Source organism: Sylvia atricapilla, chromosome Z (assembly GCF_009819655.1).
Source record: "Sylvia atricapilla isolate bSylAtr1 chromosome Z, bSylAtr1.pri, whole genome shotgun sequence".
Classification (NCBI taxonomy): domain Eukaryota; kingdom Metazoa; phylum Chordata; class Aves; order Passeriformes; family Sylviidae; genus Sylvia; species Sylvia atricapilla.
In genome coordinates this window covers 67,580,796-67,597,878 of record NC_089174.1, presented here as the reverse complement: position 1 = coordinate 67,597,878, position 17,083 = coordinate 67,580,796, and the positions used below count along the sequence as shown (strand labels likewise).

General features: G+C 50.1%; 1 protein-coding gene across 1 annotated transcript; it reads left to right on the top strand.

Annotated features, from left to right (window-relative positions):
* The first annotated feature begins 5,464 nt into the window (after window positions 1-5,464).
* On the top strand, window positions 5,465-15,863 carry FANCG (FA complementation group G). The gene is made up of 14 exons (XM_066338384.1): window positions 5,465-5,957; window positions 6,060-6,141; window positions 7,649-7,780; window positions 8,632-8,825; window positions 9,409-9,562; window positions 10,678-10,808; window positions 11,173-11,319; window positions 12,122-12,282; window positions 12,514-12,580; window positions 13,050-13,387; window positions 13,544-13,599; window positions 14,179-14,316; window positions 15,166-15,298; window positions 15,578-15,863. The coding sequence occupies exons 1-14, from the start codon at window positions 5,847-5,849 to the stop codon at window positions 15,693-15,695; spliced, it is 1,962 nt and encodes a 653-aa protein (XP_066194481.1). The 5' UTR covers window positions 5,465-5,846; the 3' UTR covers window positions 15,696-15,863.
* Window positions 15,864-17,083: the final 1,220 nt, after the last annotated feature.

The following is a 17,083-nucleotide window of genomic DNA, read 5'->3' as shown; positions in this document are numbered from 1 at the left end:
AGAATGATGGTGGCTGCAGTCAGGGAAAGTAGAGAATCGGATAGGCAGGGTAAGGGGGAGAGAACCCGGAGACCACCCCCAAAGCAAGGGGGACCGGTAGAGAAGAAAGAAGAAAAGACTTGCTTCTATTGTGGTAAACGGGGACACTTTAAAAGAGACTGCAGAGTCAGGATACAGGATGAAAAAATGTTTAAAGAAGATTAGGGGAGTCAGGGGCTCTACATATTGGGGACCCCGAAACATCCAGAGCCCTTGATAAAATTAAAACTAGGTCCCCAAGCTAAGGAGGTAGAGTTTCTGGTGGATTCGGGGGCTGAAAGGTCCACCTTACAGAGTCTGCCTCCCGGGTGTAATTCATCACGGGAAACAGCCCTCGTTGTGGGAGCGAGTGGGATTCCGTTCAAAGCCGGGGTGGCTAAAGACATTTTAATAGAAGCAGAATCCAAACTGGGGGTGGGGGATTTTTGATAGTACCCGAAGCTGAATTTAATCTATTGGGACGAGACTTGATAATTGAATTGGGAATAAATTTGGAAGTTAAGGGAAAAGAACTGAAAATAAGACTCTGTCCTCTTAGAGTAGAAGATGAACAAGAAATAAATCCTGAAGTTTGGTATACACCTGAAAGTGCAGGACAATTAAAGATACCTCCCTTTATGGTCAAAATTAAAAACCCTGAGATCCCGATAAAATTAAAACAGTACCCTATATCCTTGGAAGGTAGGAGAGGATTAAAGCCTGAAGTAGAAAGATTAATAAACAGGGGATTGCTAGAACCCTGCATGTCCCCATTTAACACTCCCATCTTACCAGTAAAAAAAACCGGATGGGACATACAGACTAGTCCATGATTTAAGGGAAATCAATAAGCGAACGGTTTCCCGGTTCCCGGTGGTAGCGAATCCATATACCCTACTGAGCAAACTGGGACCTGATAATTTATGGTATAGTGTGATTGACCTAAAAGATGCCTTTTGGGCCTGCCCCCTGGACGAATCATGTAGAGATTACTTTGCCTTTGAATGGGAGGATCCTGATACCAATAGAAAACAACAATTAAGGTGGCGAGTTCTTCCCCAGGGCTTCACGGAGTCACCCAATCTATTTGGGCAGGCCCTGGAGCAACTCCTGCAAGAATATCAACCCCACCCTGAAATAACATTAATCCAATATGTGGATGATTTATTGATTGCAGGAAAAGAAGAAGAAAAAGTCAGAAAAGAAAGCATTAAATTGTTAAATTTTTTGGGATTGAAAGGACTTAAAGTATCAAAAACGAAATTACAGTTTGTAGAAGAAGAAGTGAGATATTTGGGCCATTATATCAGTAAGGGGGAAAAAAAGATAGATCCGGAAAGAATAAAAGGAATATTATCCTTACCAACTCCGGGGAATAAGAAGCAGATCAGACAATTGCTGGGGTTAGTAGGGTACTGTAGGCAATGGATTGAGAACTATAGTAGCAAGGTAAAGTTCCTGTACCAGAAACTTAGCACAGACGGGTTATTAAAATGGAGTGAGGAAGATAAGGGAAAACTACAGAGGCTACGGGAGGATCTCGTTAACGCTCCGGTCCTAAGCCTACCAGACTTAAAAAGACCCTTTTATCTGTTTGTCAACATAGATAATGGTACAGCTTATGGGGTCCTAACCCAAGATTGGGCAGGGAAAAAGAAGCCGGTGGGATACTTGTCAAAGTTATTAGATCCTGTGAGCCGGGGATGGCCCACTTGCTTACAGGCAATAGTAGGATGTGCCCTCCTGGTAGGGGAAGCTAAAAAAATCACTTTCAATAGCAATCTTAAAGTACTATCTCCCCACAATGTTAGGAATGTACTCCAACAAAAGGCTGAGAAATGGATATCGGATACTCGGCTCTTAAAGTATGAAAGTATCTTACTAGAAGCCCCCAATCTGACTTTAGAAACTACCAGCTTGCAAAATCCTGCACAATTTTTGTATGGGGAACCAGATGACACAAAATTAGTACATAATTGTCTCCAGACTATAGAAGAACAAACAAAAATTAGGCCTGACTTAGAGGAAGAAGAATTAGAAGAGGGAGAAAGGATTTTTGTAGATGGGTCCTCCAGAGTAGTGGAAGGCAAAAGGAAGTCGGGATATGCTGTGATAGACGGGAAAACCCTTAAAGTGTTAGAATCAGGACCCCTGAGTGGCACCTGGTCAGCCCAAGCCTGCGAACTATATGCTGTATTGCAGGCCCTAAACAGATTACAAGGGAAGGAAGGAACAATATACACAGACTCCAAATATAGCTATGGAATAATACATACTTTTGGAAAAATCTGGGAAGAAAGAGGGCTAGTAACTCACAGGGGAAAGATTTGGTGCATCAAGAATTAATAAAGAAGGTGTTAGTAGCTCTACGTAAGCCAAAAAGGGTAGCAGTGGTACATCTCAGAGGACATCAAAGGGGAGTGGATTTTAAAACCAGAGGGAATAACGCTGCTGATCAAGAGGCCAAACAGGCAGCATTTAAAGAGTTAATTGTAACTCAGAAAGAACAAGAGGAGCCCAGACAGGATTCCTCGGCCCTATTATTTACGACACAAGAAGAACAGAAATTGACCCGGATGGGTATTTCAAAGAACGCAGAAGGGAAGTGGCACTTAGCAGATGGGCGAGAGGTGTTATCTAAATCAATAGCTACTCGAGTGCTAACCAGGTTACATAAACAAACACACTGGGGAAGCCAGGCTTTGATAGACCATTTTGCCACCAAATACATGTGTATCGGACTGCACGACTTAGCTAAGCACATTACCCAGGGATGCCCCACCTGCTTGAGAGTTAACAGATCAGTACAAAGAAAATTGCCATTGGGGGGGAGACCTTTAGCTACCAGACCATTTTCTAAAATTCAAATAGACTTTACTGAATTCCCTAAAGTAGGAAGATATAAATATGTACTAGTTATAGTAGACCACCTAACCCATTATGTTGAAGCTTTCCCTACCACTAGAGCAACTGCGCAAACGGTGTCTAAAATTTTGTTGGAACAAATAATACCTAGGTACGGGGTAACTGAGGTTATAGATTCTGATCAGGGACCACACTTTACCTCCAAGATAGTCAAAAACCTTGCTGAGCTTTGGGAATAAGGTGGGATGAACACACCCCTTGGCATCCTCAAAGTTCTGGAAGAGTAGAAAGAATGAATGGGGAATTGAAGAAGCAATTAGCCAAGTTAACGATAGAAACCAAGCTCTCTTGATAAAGTGTATTCCCCTTGCCTTATTAATCTTAGGGCCCAACCTCGAGCTGATATAGGAATATCTCCTTTTGAGATGTTATATGGAATGCCCTATGATGCTGGAATACCACAGGATCACCCTGGAATTACAGACAAAATCATTCAAACATATATTAATGAATTGATGAGATACAGACAAGAATTATGGAAAAAAGGACAATTAATCCAGCGTCCCCCTCTTGATATTACCTTACACCAGGTAAAGCCCGGAGATTGGATCCTTATAAAAACGTGGAAAGAAACCACTCTGCAACCTCGGTGGGATGGCCCGTACTTGGTATTATTGACCACCAATACAGCGGTGCGAACTGCAGAGAGAGGGTGGACTCATGCCAGCCGCATAAAAGGGCCTATACCCAAGGACGAGTGGGAGGTCAAGAGCCCAGCCGGAGACTTGAAACTTAAACTGGCTCGTAAAGGGGGGGGGAACCCCACTTGAGAAAGACACCGATTGAATCTGACTGATTCTGGTCCTCTTGACTTCTACATCTTTTAAATACAGACATTGGGGAAACATACAAAGGATACATATATATTGTTTAACCTTATGGAATAAAAGAGAAGTGGTTAATGGATAGGGAACATAAGCATAGAACCTTTAGAATAAAATATTTACCTGGGGCTAGAAGGGATGATAGGGGAATGTATATGCACAAGATGTGCAAATAAAGTGTACGGATTTATATTGTAGGGGAACCTGTTATCCATTTGTATGCTATCAATGCTTAGTGTGTAAAGACAGGTGGTGGACCCATTGTAATAACGGGTACCCACCAAAAGGAGTTTGTTATTCCTGTTGGTCTCTCCAACGAGAAATAACTAATTGGACATTGGCCCAGAGGGTGGCCACTGGAAACTTAATATTAGGATCTAATGAATGGTGGAATATTTTTGCAGAAGGGGTTAATCCGGACCTTTACTGTTATCATTCAAACGAACCAGTGCCTTTCGTGGCGCACATTATAGCAGGACTGTGCCGCAAAAGGGCAAAGAGCATCAATTGTAACGTTCCAGAGGTCAAAGACCATAATTGGAACACTTACATTCAAAAGACAACCCGAAGGGGGCAAAACTCCCCTCCTGAAGAATACTCTTGCTGCCGAGAAGATGGTACACCCCGTGGCTCGAAGCAACCGAGTCGACGGGCGAGGCAGAGGAGACAAAGACTGTGGAGGAGGTCGCCCCGATATCAGTGGAATCAAGAGGTTATGGTCCAGGAAATGCCCCAAGAGTGGGAATGACCCTCCTATCCAAAATCGTACCTGTTATTACAAAGGAGAGACCACTAGTTTAAGGCTGACAATTAAGATGACTATCATGTTAAGTTTATTTGATGGAGCAGACAAGAGCTAAAGCGATTTAATGAACAAAACAAAATAGCCTGAAAGAAAAAGGGGGGATTGTGATAAAGTGTGTTTGTTCACTAAATCTGGGTGAAGGGATATAGATGCTTTGCTCACTAGAAGGGTGAAGGGATATAGATGCTTTGCTCACTAGAAGGGTGAAGGGAAATAGATGTTTTATTCACTAGAAGGGTAATAGGATATAGATGTAATAAAGTACATTTGTTCACTAGAAGGGTGATGGGATATAGATGTAATAAAGTACATTTGTTCACTAGAAGGAGTGAAGGGAGATAAGTAAGGTATGTCCGTTCACTAAATCAAGGATGAAGGGAGATAGATAAAGAATGTCTGCTCACTAAATCAAGAGATAGATAAATTGTATAACTTTACTGACCCCTTCCTGTTGAGATAAACATTTTCAGGGACACGCTAATTGCGATGATTAACTGCATCTGAGGAAAGGCTAATCAAGACCCTAGCAACACAGGATGGACATGCGCAGAGTACATCGAGGACAGTCACGTCGACAAGGAACAGAACTGTATAAGAGGACACCAGAGACCCCGGATCGGCGCGGCGGGTTTGTGGGACGAAGAGCCCACCTGTCGCCCAGCGCTGAAACTGCTTTTGCTTTGCTTGCTGTAATTAATAAAATTTCAATTGGAAACCATAATTGGCTTTTGGTCATAAATTGGTAACATTACCCACCCATCTGGGGTCTGCTTCATGGGTACCCTCAATTACAATTTCTTCCGAGGGGAGATAATGGGTTAGGCACTGATCTCTCTGTGGAAACCAGCAACAGGACCCGAGGAAATGGCCTGGACCCGTGTCAGGGGAGATTTAGGTTGAACTGGGGTCCAGAACTTTCGAGGTTTAGGGAAAGGCTCTTCTCCAAGAGAGGGTCGGTCACTGAAATAGGCTCCCCAGGGTAGGGGTCACAAGCTACAAGCCGAGTTCAAGAAACGTTTGGACAGCGCACGTCTTGTAGTTCCTGTGGGATGCTGCACGGATCTAGGGGTAGGAGTCGGTGACCTGACGGGTCTCTTCCAACTCGGGGTATTCTGTAGCTGATTGTGATTTGGTGGCTTCGCCGTGCACTGAGGTTTGTCCCTCCGCGGCCTCCCCCTTCCCGGCGCGCGCCCCGTCGGCCCCGTGCTTCCCTGTTGCCTTGGTGACGTCCATTCCCGCCAATCGGCGGCGAGGGCGGGAAAGGGCGGCGGGCCATGGCGGCGGCCAGGAAGCGGCGGCGCGGGACGGACCTGGAGCCGGAGCCGGAGGGGGGCTGCCTGCAGGCCTGGGCCGCCCGCAGCCGGGCGCTGGTCGGGCGATGGGTGGTGCGGCACGTCCTCTTCCTTCCTTCCCCCCTTCCTCCAAGCCGCGGAGCTGCCGCCGGTGCCGCTCCCCAGCCGGGCCGGCGGTAAGTGCGTCCCTTGCAGACGGCGCGGTGCGGCCCAGAGGCGCGGCAGGTGCGGCTGCAGCAGGGAGACGAGTTCCAGGAACTACTCCTGAGCATCCGCGGTGAGTGGCGGCCGCCGTGCCCCGCCTTCACCTCCCGGTGCTGACCCGGGCCTGAAGCGTGTGGGGATGGAAGCACCGGCTGGCACCCCCTGACACCTCTGTTTACCCGGATGTAGCGCCGGTATCCCGATGCCGGAAACAAACGCGTGAATGGGGCGAGGTGAAACGGTTCCCATTGCTCAGTGCTGAATGGGGCCTGAAAAGGCCTTAAGCACAGAATCATCAGGGTTGAAAGGAGTCTTGAAAATCAGATCACTCAGTCCAACCCCCCTGGCAAGGCAGGGCTACCTGGAGCAGGTGACACAGGAACACATCCAGGTGGGGTTTAACTGTCTCCAGATGGGAGAGTCCAGAACCTCCTGTGCAACTGTTGCAGTGCTCTGCCACCCTCAACATAAAGAAGTTCTTTCTCAAGTTGAGGTGGAGCTTTTTGTGTTTTAGTTTATGAATATTGCTCCTCTAGTTGCAGGTCCAGTATCCCAGTGCTGGAAACAAGCCAGGGTGAAATGATCCCTGTTGCCCTATGCTGACCTGGGCCAGCCCCAGACTCCACCTTAACTTGCTGGGCAGAGCTGTGGAGTTTCTGTAAGAAAAGTGAGGCAGCCTTTTCTGTGGAAAGTCAAGGAAGAGGCTTCCTGACACAGGTGTGGTGCAGAGAAAGCCGAATGTGAGGCAGCCTTATTTCCAGTTTTCTCAGCTCTTCAGTACAAGCGAGACATGGAGCTCCTGGAGAGGGTCCAGTAGAGGGAAATGAGGATAATTAGGGGACTGCAACATCTTTCTTACAAGGAAAGCCTGAGCAATCTGGGCATGTTCAGTCTGGAGCAGACGTGACTGAGAGGGGACCTCATCAGTGTCTGTCAGTGTCTGCAGGGATGTGTCAGAAGATGGAGCAGGCTCTGCTCCGTGGTGTCCAGCACTGGGACATGAGGCAATGGGCAGAAACTGATGCACAGAAAGTTCCACCTGAACATGAAGAATAACTTTACCCTGATGACTGCACATTGGAACAAATTTCCCAGAAAGGTTGTGGAGTCTCCCTCATTGGAGGTACTCATAAACAATCTGGATGCAGTCCTGTGCCATGTGTTCTAAGATGGCCCTGGCTGGGCAGGGAGGTTGGACCAGATGAGCCACTCTGGTTCCTTCCAGCCTTACCCATTCTGTGATTCTGTGGTAAGGAGAGAGACATGGTATATGAAAGGATGGATGTGTGCTGGAACAGAGTAGGCTGTGATACTCTTCTGTGAAAGCTGAAAGGCCTAACTCCTGGAGGACTGTAGCATTTGGATAGCTGGGGAATGGATATCTAAAGCAGTGTTGGCACCTGGACTGCCGATATATTACGCTGTCTGTCTGGGCACTGCAGTCCCCAAGTGGCTAAATCACATCACAATCACTAAAAACTTCTTGCCAAGCCACTTGTTGCCAGGTGTTGCCACCTCAGCATGGACAGCTGTTTACGGTTAGCCAGCTAATTTTCTTGTTGGGTTGGTTGTTCCCACAGGGCTGCCGGCTGCCCTCCCTGTCCTGCCTCTGGAACTCACTGTCCTCTACAACTCGTTGCTTTGCACTGTGGGTGCATCTGACTCTGCCATCAAAGAAGAAGCAAAAGGAATACGCTTAGGGCTCCTCAGGGGTAAGGATGTGGTTCTTTGTATGGGGAATTCTTTGGGTCAGGAGAGCATTTTTTGTGCTCTGGAGATACTTGGTGACTGGCTGGAGGTGCAGGAACTGTGAGCAGACACTCCTGGCTCTGCCAGGGAAGGCCAGAGATGGCGGAAATTCTGAGCAGACATGCTTGGCTCCACCTGGAAACTGGGCAGGTGTTCCTGGCTGTGCTTGGAAAGGCTGGAGATGGGGGGAACTGTGAGCAGACATCCCAGCTCTGCCTGTAAGGGCTGGAGGTGGAGTGGCATGTGGCCAGGGACCATGTGCAGCTGCCTGCCTGCTGCTGCCTGCAGGGATGGGCTGGAGGTTTCAAGGGAAACAAGACTTTTTAATGTATAATGTGCCAAGTCTCTAACAAAGTTTTAGTGACAATAGAAGATTAGTATTTTCTTTCATTATGGTGTGCGGGCTTCAAAGAAAACTCACTCACCTCAGTTCAGAAGTGGATCTGCAGTGTTGGCACATGCTTACCTGCAGGCAAATGACTACAAGAGAGCTCAGCAGAGCTGGAGTCTAGCTCTGAGTTGTGCTTTGTGTTGCTTTCTGAGTGTGCTGCTGTCAGCTCTATTCTTTTAGAACTTGTTTTCCATTCTGAGGCCAGGCCAGCCCAGCAACCCCATTCCTTTCATTGCTACCTGTGCTTTCTTGCTTTCTTGAGGCTTTCTCTCCCTCTTGCGTCCAGGGTGTCTGTTACAGGGCACCAATGCATTGTTTCACAGCTCTAGGTAATTTCCTTGGGTTTTTTGTTGGGTTTTTTGTTGGGTTTTTTGTTTGTTTGTTTGTTGGTTTTTTTTTGTTTTTTTCTTTTTTTTTTTTCAGTTCTGGAGGCTTGTGGGGCCTGTGGACAGGATCTTGGCATGGAGGAGCTGTGGCAAAAGGTGCTGCAGGAGGTAACTGTGGAGGAGCTGCAGGCACCTTTGCACCACCTCGGGGCTCTGCAAGCAGCCTGGTGGCTGGCAGCCAGCCGGCTGGGAAGTGTTGCTGGCCTCTTCCAGCTCCTGAGCACTGCTGAGGTAACTGGGCACAAAAACTCACTCTACAAAATGCTGTTGTGGCACTTGGACAGCTGAACCCATCAGTGCTACCCAGTCAGCATGACTAATCCTCCCTCTGGCATCCCAGCATAGCCTAATGGCCCTGAGAGTGTTAATGGATTCCAGAATATTCTGCCCGTGTGGCTCCTGGACCTCTGTGAGTCAGACAGGAGACTTGGGCAGGCTGGAAGAGGACTGCAGATGGAATTGCAGATGCTGTAGGGAACAGCAGTGGGATGCAGAACTCTTCTCTGCTGATCAAAAGGCTGCTGATGGGCTCCATCTTTCTGAATGAACTCCAAGAAGCATCTGTTGCATGCCAGGAGGCCCTGGAGGTGCACTCCACTCTGGGGTGGGGAGGTGCTGTCCCAGACCAGGCAGGAGTCTGCCATAAAGAGGTTGTAGCTGAAGTGAACAGATGGTAGGACATTGCTCACCAGTCTACTCCCACTGCAGGGTGCAGTATTGAGTGGTTTGGTGGGACATGTTTCTCTGTGCCCTTGGATCAGTGTCTCCTGCTTCCCTTCTCATTCCCTGCTCTCTCTCCTCTGTGCCTTTACAGGACCCTGGAAGAGCTCACTGCAGTGAGGGGCAGAGTGAACTCCTCTCCATAATCAAGGCATGGCAGGTCCCTCCTGAGGGGAGCTCCTTGCCTCTTGTACAAAGCGCCAAGGACTTGAAGGAAATCCTCTACACTGCAGCAGCCTTCCTGCAAGGTTTGTGGGAGGCAGGTACTCATGCCTCAGCACAGGCTCCTGCTGCTCTTTCCCAGGACCACTTTCCCTCCCTTATCCTGGTTTCTCTTCCCAGCTGGCCTTTGGGGTTTTGGGGCTGTTCCTTTGCAAGTGGGTCTGGGCTGAGCCTCCGAGTCTCAACCTATACATTCCATATTCAAAAACCTTTCCTGCTTTTCCCCAGCTCATCCTTTCTTTGCACTATCTCAGGGCTCCTCTGCCTGTCTGTGACTTTAGGGGAAGTGTCTGGGCTCTGCAGTGACCTTAAAGCAGAAGGCTGGCAGGGGATTTATGAAGATTTTCCTTTCTTCTGTCTGTCTTCTGCAACCTGCCTTGTTGCAAGCACGTTGTTCCCATCAGATTATGGTGCTGTGAGAGCCTCACAAAGCTGTTGTGAGGCTTTGTAGCCTGGTGTCACAGCAGGTAGTGGATGTCCTCTGGATGCTGTGCTCCATCCTGCCTGTTTTCTCTCCTTTACTGTTTTGACAACTCCAGCAGCTTTGGGGACAGCCAGTGCTTGGGCTCATACAGGGCATTCCAGCCAGGAGGCAGGGCAGGAGCTCTGGGCCACAGAGCTGAAGCCAAAATACTCAAGGGTGGCACCAGCACTTCCAGCAGGGAGGTGGCAGATATGAGTGTGATGCTGCTATGTGAGAGCAGCCTCAGAGGGAAGCCTGAAGGAAAAGCAAATAACCAGTTGTGATAAATATTAATTAATTGATATTCCAAAGCATCCTGCTAGGAAATGACTCAGATGTGCTGGAAAAAATCTGAGGTTCTGTGTGTGCACTGCTGTCACTGTGGATGAATGTGGAGGTGAACCTCTCCAGCACATACCCCTGTTCTGGGCCAAAGAAGGTATCTTGGGCTTGGAAGCTGCTGTTGTTTCTGCTGGACATTTCCATTGAGTGACTTGTTCTCTTGCAAAAACATTAAAGCAAAGATGGCAGCTTGGCACTATTCTGCTGTGCATTGCTGGGTTTGGAGGGAATCAGGCAAGTCCCTACGACACTGGGAAGAAAAGGGCACCATGATTGTTTGGGGCCAGGTGGGACAGGAAGGTGAGCCACAGAGCCAAGATATTGGGTCTGTCTTAGGGCTGCAGGAGCTGGAGGCTGGGAACTTCCCCACTGCCCTATGCCTGCTTCAAGAAGCTGCAGGAGGATTTTGCTCCAAGAAGATCCTGGCCCAGATCTACACCTGCCTTGGCTGCTGCACTCAGCGAATGGTAATGCCATCAGAGAGGGGAAAGGCAGCTGTGGGGTAGGGAGGCTCAGGCTGATGCCCACAATGCCTCTCTGTGGTCCAAGGCCTCTGCAGGGAGGGAAGGCCTTGAGCAGAAATTGCCCTTGTGGCCCCAGCCTCCTTGGACAGGCTGTAAAATCCAAGCAAAGATTTTTGGCTGATTGCGAAGTGTTGTTGCACAGAGAGAGAAACTCAAAAACTAACCTAAGGAGATCTGCCTTTGGCTGAAGTGCTGCCCTGCTCATTGGGGATCTCTTGGGGAAGCAGAGCGAGAATCTGGATCCCACCAAACAGTAAAGACGTCAGCAAGATGTCTTTTCAACATGCATGTCTTCCCATCCACCTAGGGCAAGCCTCAGACAGCCCTTCAGCACCTGAAACGGGCCCTCCAGGTAGATTTCCAGTGCCTTCCTGCCCTGTCCCATGTGGCAGCAGTGTACCATGAACTGGGAGAGACTGATGCGGAGATGCAGGCCCTGATTCTGCTCTATGAGGTTTGTCTGGTTCCTGTAGTTCTGGGATGAGTTTTGCCCAACAGAGCCTCCACAGAGCTCCAAGCACAGAGCTCCAAGCTTGCTCCAAGCAAGCTGTCTTCCTTCTGGGGGGCTGTTTGATCCTGGAAAGGGTCTCCAAAATAGCATGGTGCTGCCTTCAGCAAGTGGGTAGGAAGGAGTCCAGTGAGATCTAAAATTCCTGCTCAGCACCACGTTTGGATGTGGCAAGACCTTGGGTCCTAGTTCATGTTCGTGATGCCGTGGGAGGTTATACTCTCAGGTCAGAAAGTATCAATCTCTTAGTAAAGTATGTAAGAGTAAAGAGGCCTTTAAGGGCAGATTCTGGTGGCAGTGAGGCAGTGTGTATTAGCTGTGTGAACCTGCCTGGGAGAGTAGTTCACAGCAGTAGACCTTGAATTACCTCTTCAGCTGTTTGAAAAGCTGTCAGATATGTACAGAGAGGAGAGAGAACTCTCCTTACAAATGCTCTAACTAGGTCTGTGGCTGCAATGGGATATGGTGTTCCAGGCAGCTCAAAGCACCTTGAACTAAAAACCTGAGGTGATCTGGGTGATCTTGCAAATCTCCTGGTGCCATGTGGAGATCAGAAGTCTGCCTGTCCCCATGTGATCCTGATGGCTCTTGCTGGAAGTGGCTGTGAGAATAATGTTGCTGTGCTTGTCAAGTGCAGCACTTCTGCTCACTTGTGTGCATCTATAGATATCAGAAGTGACAAAAGATTGTAACTGCCTGAGACTTGACCGCTGTAGTGTTGATAATATTTTCTGTTCCTGTCTCACAGGCCCTGGGAAAAACCCCTCCAGCGGCTGCTTCCTCTAGTCACTTTTTCCTAATGCAAACAGAGTTGCTTGTCCACACACCACTACTCACTTCTCTCCTTCGCCATCACCACCCTTCTGAAGTGAAGTACCTTCTCGCACGGCGGTGTCTCCAGGATGGGAGGTAACAGTGCCTCTGGTCTGCTTGCAGCATGCTGCTTCTTTGGGCTCTGCAGTTTTCCTCATGCTCCTGGAAATGGTCCAGTTTAGTACTGCTGTCATAGGTCTGCTCAAAGCATGGAGATTATGAACAGGGCGAATGTGGTACAGGGGAAGAGACTGCCAGGCTAGCAATCCAGGTTTCATGTGGCTGATGGCATTTCTGCTTCCACTGTATGTCCTGTTCCTGTTGCAGGGTGGCTGATGCAGTGGAACATTACCTGGATTTTCTGTCTTTGCTTCAGGAGGGACTGCAGCAGCAGGTAGGCGTCTTGATAAAGAGCTCCTTTGGTGATTTGGAGGATGAGGGTTGGAGGGATCCAAACCCAGTTGCAAAGACTGGGCCCAGAGATGTGAAGGAAATGAGGCAGGGGCTGATGTGAAGGAAATGATGTGGGGGTGGGCACCCCTGACCTGTGGCATGTCTGCCTTTGGATTCACATCGGAAAGCACTACCACTGCTGTTTGGAGATGCAGCTTCCCCCTTTGTGGGGAGCAGCTGTCAGCCTGATTTTGGATGTCCTTCATTTCCAGAGTAGGGATTTGATGCCTTGACTCTGCTGAGCTGTGAGTGCTTCCCATCTTCTGCCTGCTCCACCAGGCTCTGGTTACTGTGGAAGAGGGCTCGAGCTTTGCTGGGCCGTAGCTCCACCTTCCCAGTATGCCCAGAGTCATTCTGCTTGGCTGAGAATTCAGCAGTTCTGCAGCACTGAGGTCTCATTTGCTCGCCAGGTTCCCCTGGATGGTTGCTCAGCTCTGCCCAGGATGCCAGAGGTGTTCCTGGAAGCAGCGTCTGCCTTGGAGCAGGCTGGGAGGCACCAAGATGCCATTACTGTGTGTGAGGAGGTCATCAGCCAGACCACTGACCTCATTCCACGGGTGTTACAAGTGGAGGAGAGGCTGGAGCAGCTGGAGTGCCCATTGCCAGGGGCAGGAGTGGCGGCTGGACTCCTGTCCCAGAAGAAGGAGAGCCTGTGCTGCCTTGCCTGGAGAGCAGCTGGATACCTGCACCAGGGCTGGTCATGGGCCAAGCTAGGCGAGAGCAAGGAAGCTGTGACACAGTTCAGCAGGTGATAAAGCCTTGCTGGGAGAAGGAGCCTCCCCAGCAGGCAGCAGTGGATGGTGGGGCCAGGGCAGGACATGGCATGGCACTGGGCCTGCCCTGACGACTACACTCCTGACAGCCCAGGAGTGGCTCCAAAGCTTCTCTGGCCTCCCACCCACAGGTGCCTCAGTGTTCTCCTGCGTGTCCAACTTCATGGGTCTGGTGTCAAACAGACAGGTAGGACACTGCACAGATGGGACTGGTGTGGGGCCTTGGCTGGGTCAGGATCTGTGTGCTTGGCAGCAGGAGGTAGAGGGGCAAAGTGGTGGGCCCAGCGTCACTGGCAAGAGGCAGTTGTCCTAGGATGCAAAGCTCTGGGCCATGCTGAAGCATCTGAAGAGACTGGCTGATTTTTTGGAGCAAAGTTGCTTGTTGGGTCTGCCTGCTTCTTCACTGTCTAGGTAGCAGTTGAATGGGCTGTAAACTGGAAAGCTTCTCCAATCCAGTTTTTGGGGAAGATACATGCCAGTGGTGGAGAGGGACAACCAAAGGCCAGGCTGCTGCTGAGGTCACTTTCACCACAGCCATTTAATGTTCTGGGGTCTTGACATCCTTCATACTTCCCCTCTGCTACCTCCTGACCCCTTCCAGCCTGGCAGAGGCTGAGCTTTGCCATCTGTCTCTGAAGCTGGAAGATGAGCAGCCCAAGTAAATGCTTGGCCTGTTCTGACTGCTAACCTAGTTCAGCCTCCTGGGAACAAGGGAAATAATGTCTGGAGGATGCTGTTTTTAGGTGTTTGTGTCTTCCTGTGACAGAGAATCTCCAGGCAGAAGTGGAGCTGCTCCAGAAGATCAGGTTGCTCTCTCTCACTGGGCGAGGTATGCAGCTTCTAGAGCTGGGGAGGCAAAAAGAAGCCCTGTTGGATTTCCAGCACAGTTTGCAGATCTCACCAGGTAAGAGGCTCATTTTGGTGAGGAACAAGAGATTTCCACAAATTTGTCCTGGGCTGCTTTGCTGTCTTCAGCAGTAATTTCTTATGCTTTATACTACATTTATTCAGGTGTCAAGGACAACAGTAGGGCCACTAGCAATAGTGGAAGTATTGCTATATCTCTTCATACTAGAGATACTTCTGTGGGGCCTAGTCAGCTCACTGCCATGAAATAGATCAAAAACCGTTGTCAGAGGAGTACATCAGAACCCTGACAAGCTTGGAAATTTCCTGCCTCAGTCCCAGTCTGGTACAGCCAGCTTTCTCCCAGACAGGTCTCCTTTCCCAGAACAGAGGAGTGGAGCTGTGCTTCACCTAAGGAAGTAGCATGTCCATGCCTGGCAGTACAGAGCAAATGTACAGAGCAATGCAAAGGGAGCATTCATGACTTGAGCTCAGCCAAGGCGTGGCTAGTGCTGCTCACAGGGCCGCTCTCTCCTGTTCAGTGCTTTGACATGCTGAAAAGGTGTGAGCTTCACGAGGATGTCAGACCTGCTGGTCCCAGTCCTGCCCATGGCTGCCTTCCTTTGGGGGTGCAGACATGCCTGCAAGGAAAACCCCAGTCTGTGTCCAAAGAGAGGTGTGGCAGGCTGTGCTCCAGGGCTGATGCCATCTGCTCTGGCTGCCAGCCCTGGGGTTAATTAGAGCCTGTGACACAGCCAGGACGGTCTCCTCCCCATTACACCACTCTCCTCACACTCATTGCCCTTGTCTGGCCTCTGAGCTTCTTTTGTAATACCCTGCAACCCACAGCAGTGCTCAGGACCTGCTCCTCCTCTTCTAAGGGCTGATCCTTCTTCCTGTCTTGCAGGTGACCCAGCTGCTGCCTCCTACCTGGTGCAGGCCTTGTGGAAGCTGAACCGAAAGCAGGAGGCGGCTGCTCAGTGGCAGAAGTTCTGCCAGGGCTCTCCTGGAGAGAATGGTCAGCAGCAAGGGCAGGAAAGGTGTGTAGAGGGATGGGTGAGATCTCATGTCCAGCAGTGCAGTTTGTCAGGCTCTGAGGGCAGTTTAGGTGTCTGAGGAGCTTTCCCTCATCACTGCTCTGAGGGCGCCACAGGCTGTGGTTCTGCTGGGACTCCCTAGGGTACAGAAGAGCTGACATGGAGCTAGATGGGGAGGGCAGAGGCTGCAGGTAGAGCAGGGGGACCTGCAGAACAAATGTGTTACTGCATGGCAAAGGAATGCTGCAGTCCTCGTTGCTGCCATGTTCCCTTTTCTTTCAGGCCCCTCCCTTTGTACCTGGTTTCATGTCTTGAGCAGGCGATGTTCCCTCACAGTGAGACTCTTGCCAGAAACATACAGGATTACCTTGAGGCAGCTGCCCAGAACACTTCAAGCTGAACCTGGTCATGCTCCCATACCCATCTGCTGAGGTCTCCCTGCACTTGGCTAGCACAAGGCCTTTGAGGACTCCTTCAAGACTTAGAATTCCTCTGTGATGAAGATGGATTCCCAAAGGATTGAAGCAGAATAGACATCCTTTTCTAATAAAAAACTCAGCTCTGTTTAGCTTTGGGTTTTTTCATGCTCTTTTTCCAGAACAAGATGTTGCTGTCATGGCCTTGACACTGCCTCCAGCTAGAGAGAGCCCATGGGCTCTATGCCCTGGATGTGTGAGAGATCAAGGGCAGAGATAGCTTCATCCTCTGTGCCCTACACATGGTGGGGCTGGCTCTGCACTGGGGCTCCAGGGAGCTGGTGGTCTGCCCTATCTGTGCTTCATGTACTGGCTTTTTGCTTGGTTACTGTGGTTTGAGAAGTGGTTTTGTCTGAAGCACATGGCTCTGAGGTATAAATTTCACAGTGCTACCCTAGCCAGAGGCAGCAGCAGGGTCCAGACCCACACCTGTGTGTCCCCTGTGGCCCTGAGGGCCTGTGCCAATGCCATAGCTCCAGGCCCCTCGCTCTCAGGGGTGAAGCAGCATATGTCCCTGCCCAGTGTCCGGTGGGGCATTTTTTTGGATAAGGCAGGTCCCCCTGACCCCATTTACCTGAGCCTTTGGCAAGTCTTGCCTCCCACAAGAGGGAGGGGGTGCTTGGGAGCTGCAAGGCAAAGGAGGAATGAGGAGAGAGGAAAGAAAACATGACAACTCTGGAGGAGTGCAAGGCAGGAGCTACTGCAGCCTCCTCTGAACGCGGGAGGGACAGAGAGGGGCTTTGTCTTGCAATTCCTTCAGAAAAACACCTTGGCATATCCTGGGCTTCATCCAGAGCCCCGTGGGCAGCAGGGGAGAGAGGGGATTCTGCCCCTCTGCTCTGCTCTGGTGAGACCCACCTGGAGCTCTGCATCCAGAGCTGGGGTCCCAGCACAGGAGGATCAGGGACCTGCTACAGTGAGCCCAGAGGAGGCCAACAAGGTGATCAGAGGGCTGGAGCATGGCTGAGAGAGCTGGAGAGGGACTTTTGTCAATGACGTAAAATGAATGGACGAGAGGTAATTGTTTTAAACTAACAGAGGACGGGTTTGGATGCGGTATTAGTACGAAATTCTTCCCTGTGAGGCTCTGAGGTGCTGCACAGGTTGCCCAGAGAAGCTGTGGCTGTCCCTGGATCCCTGGGAGCGTTCGAGGCCAGGCTGGAAGCGGCTCTGGGCAGCCTGCTCTGGTGGGAGGTGTCCGTGCCCACGGCAGGAGCGGGACTGGATCCTCCCTGAACTCCCGACTATTCCGTAACCACGAGCAGGAACGAAGCTGCTTTGAGTGGCGGGAAGAGGCACGCGCGCGCACCAC

Coding starts and splice junctions, on each gene's coding strand:
- FANCG (XM_066338384.1), top strand. CDS start 5,847: ATGGCGGCGGCCAGGAAGCGGCGGCGCGGGACGGACCTGGAGCCGGAG. Junction 10,809..11,172: donor GCTGCTGCACTCAGCGAATG/GTAATGCCATCA, acceptor CCATCCACCTAG/GGCAAGCCTCAGACAGCCCT. Junction 14,317..15,165: donor CAGTTTGCAGATCTCACCAG/GTAAGAGGCTCA, acceptor CCTGTCTTGCAG/GTGACCCAGCTGCTGCCTCC.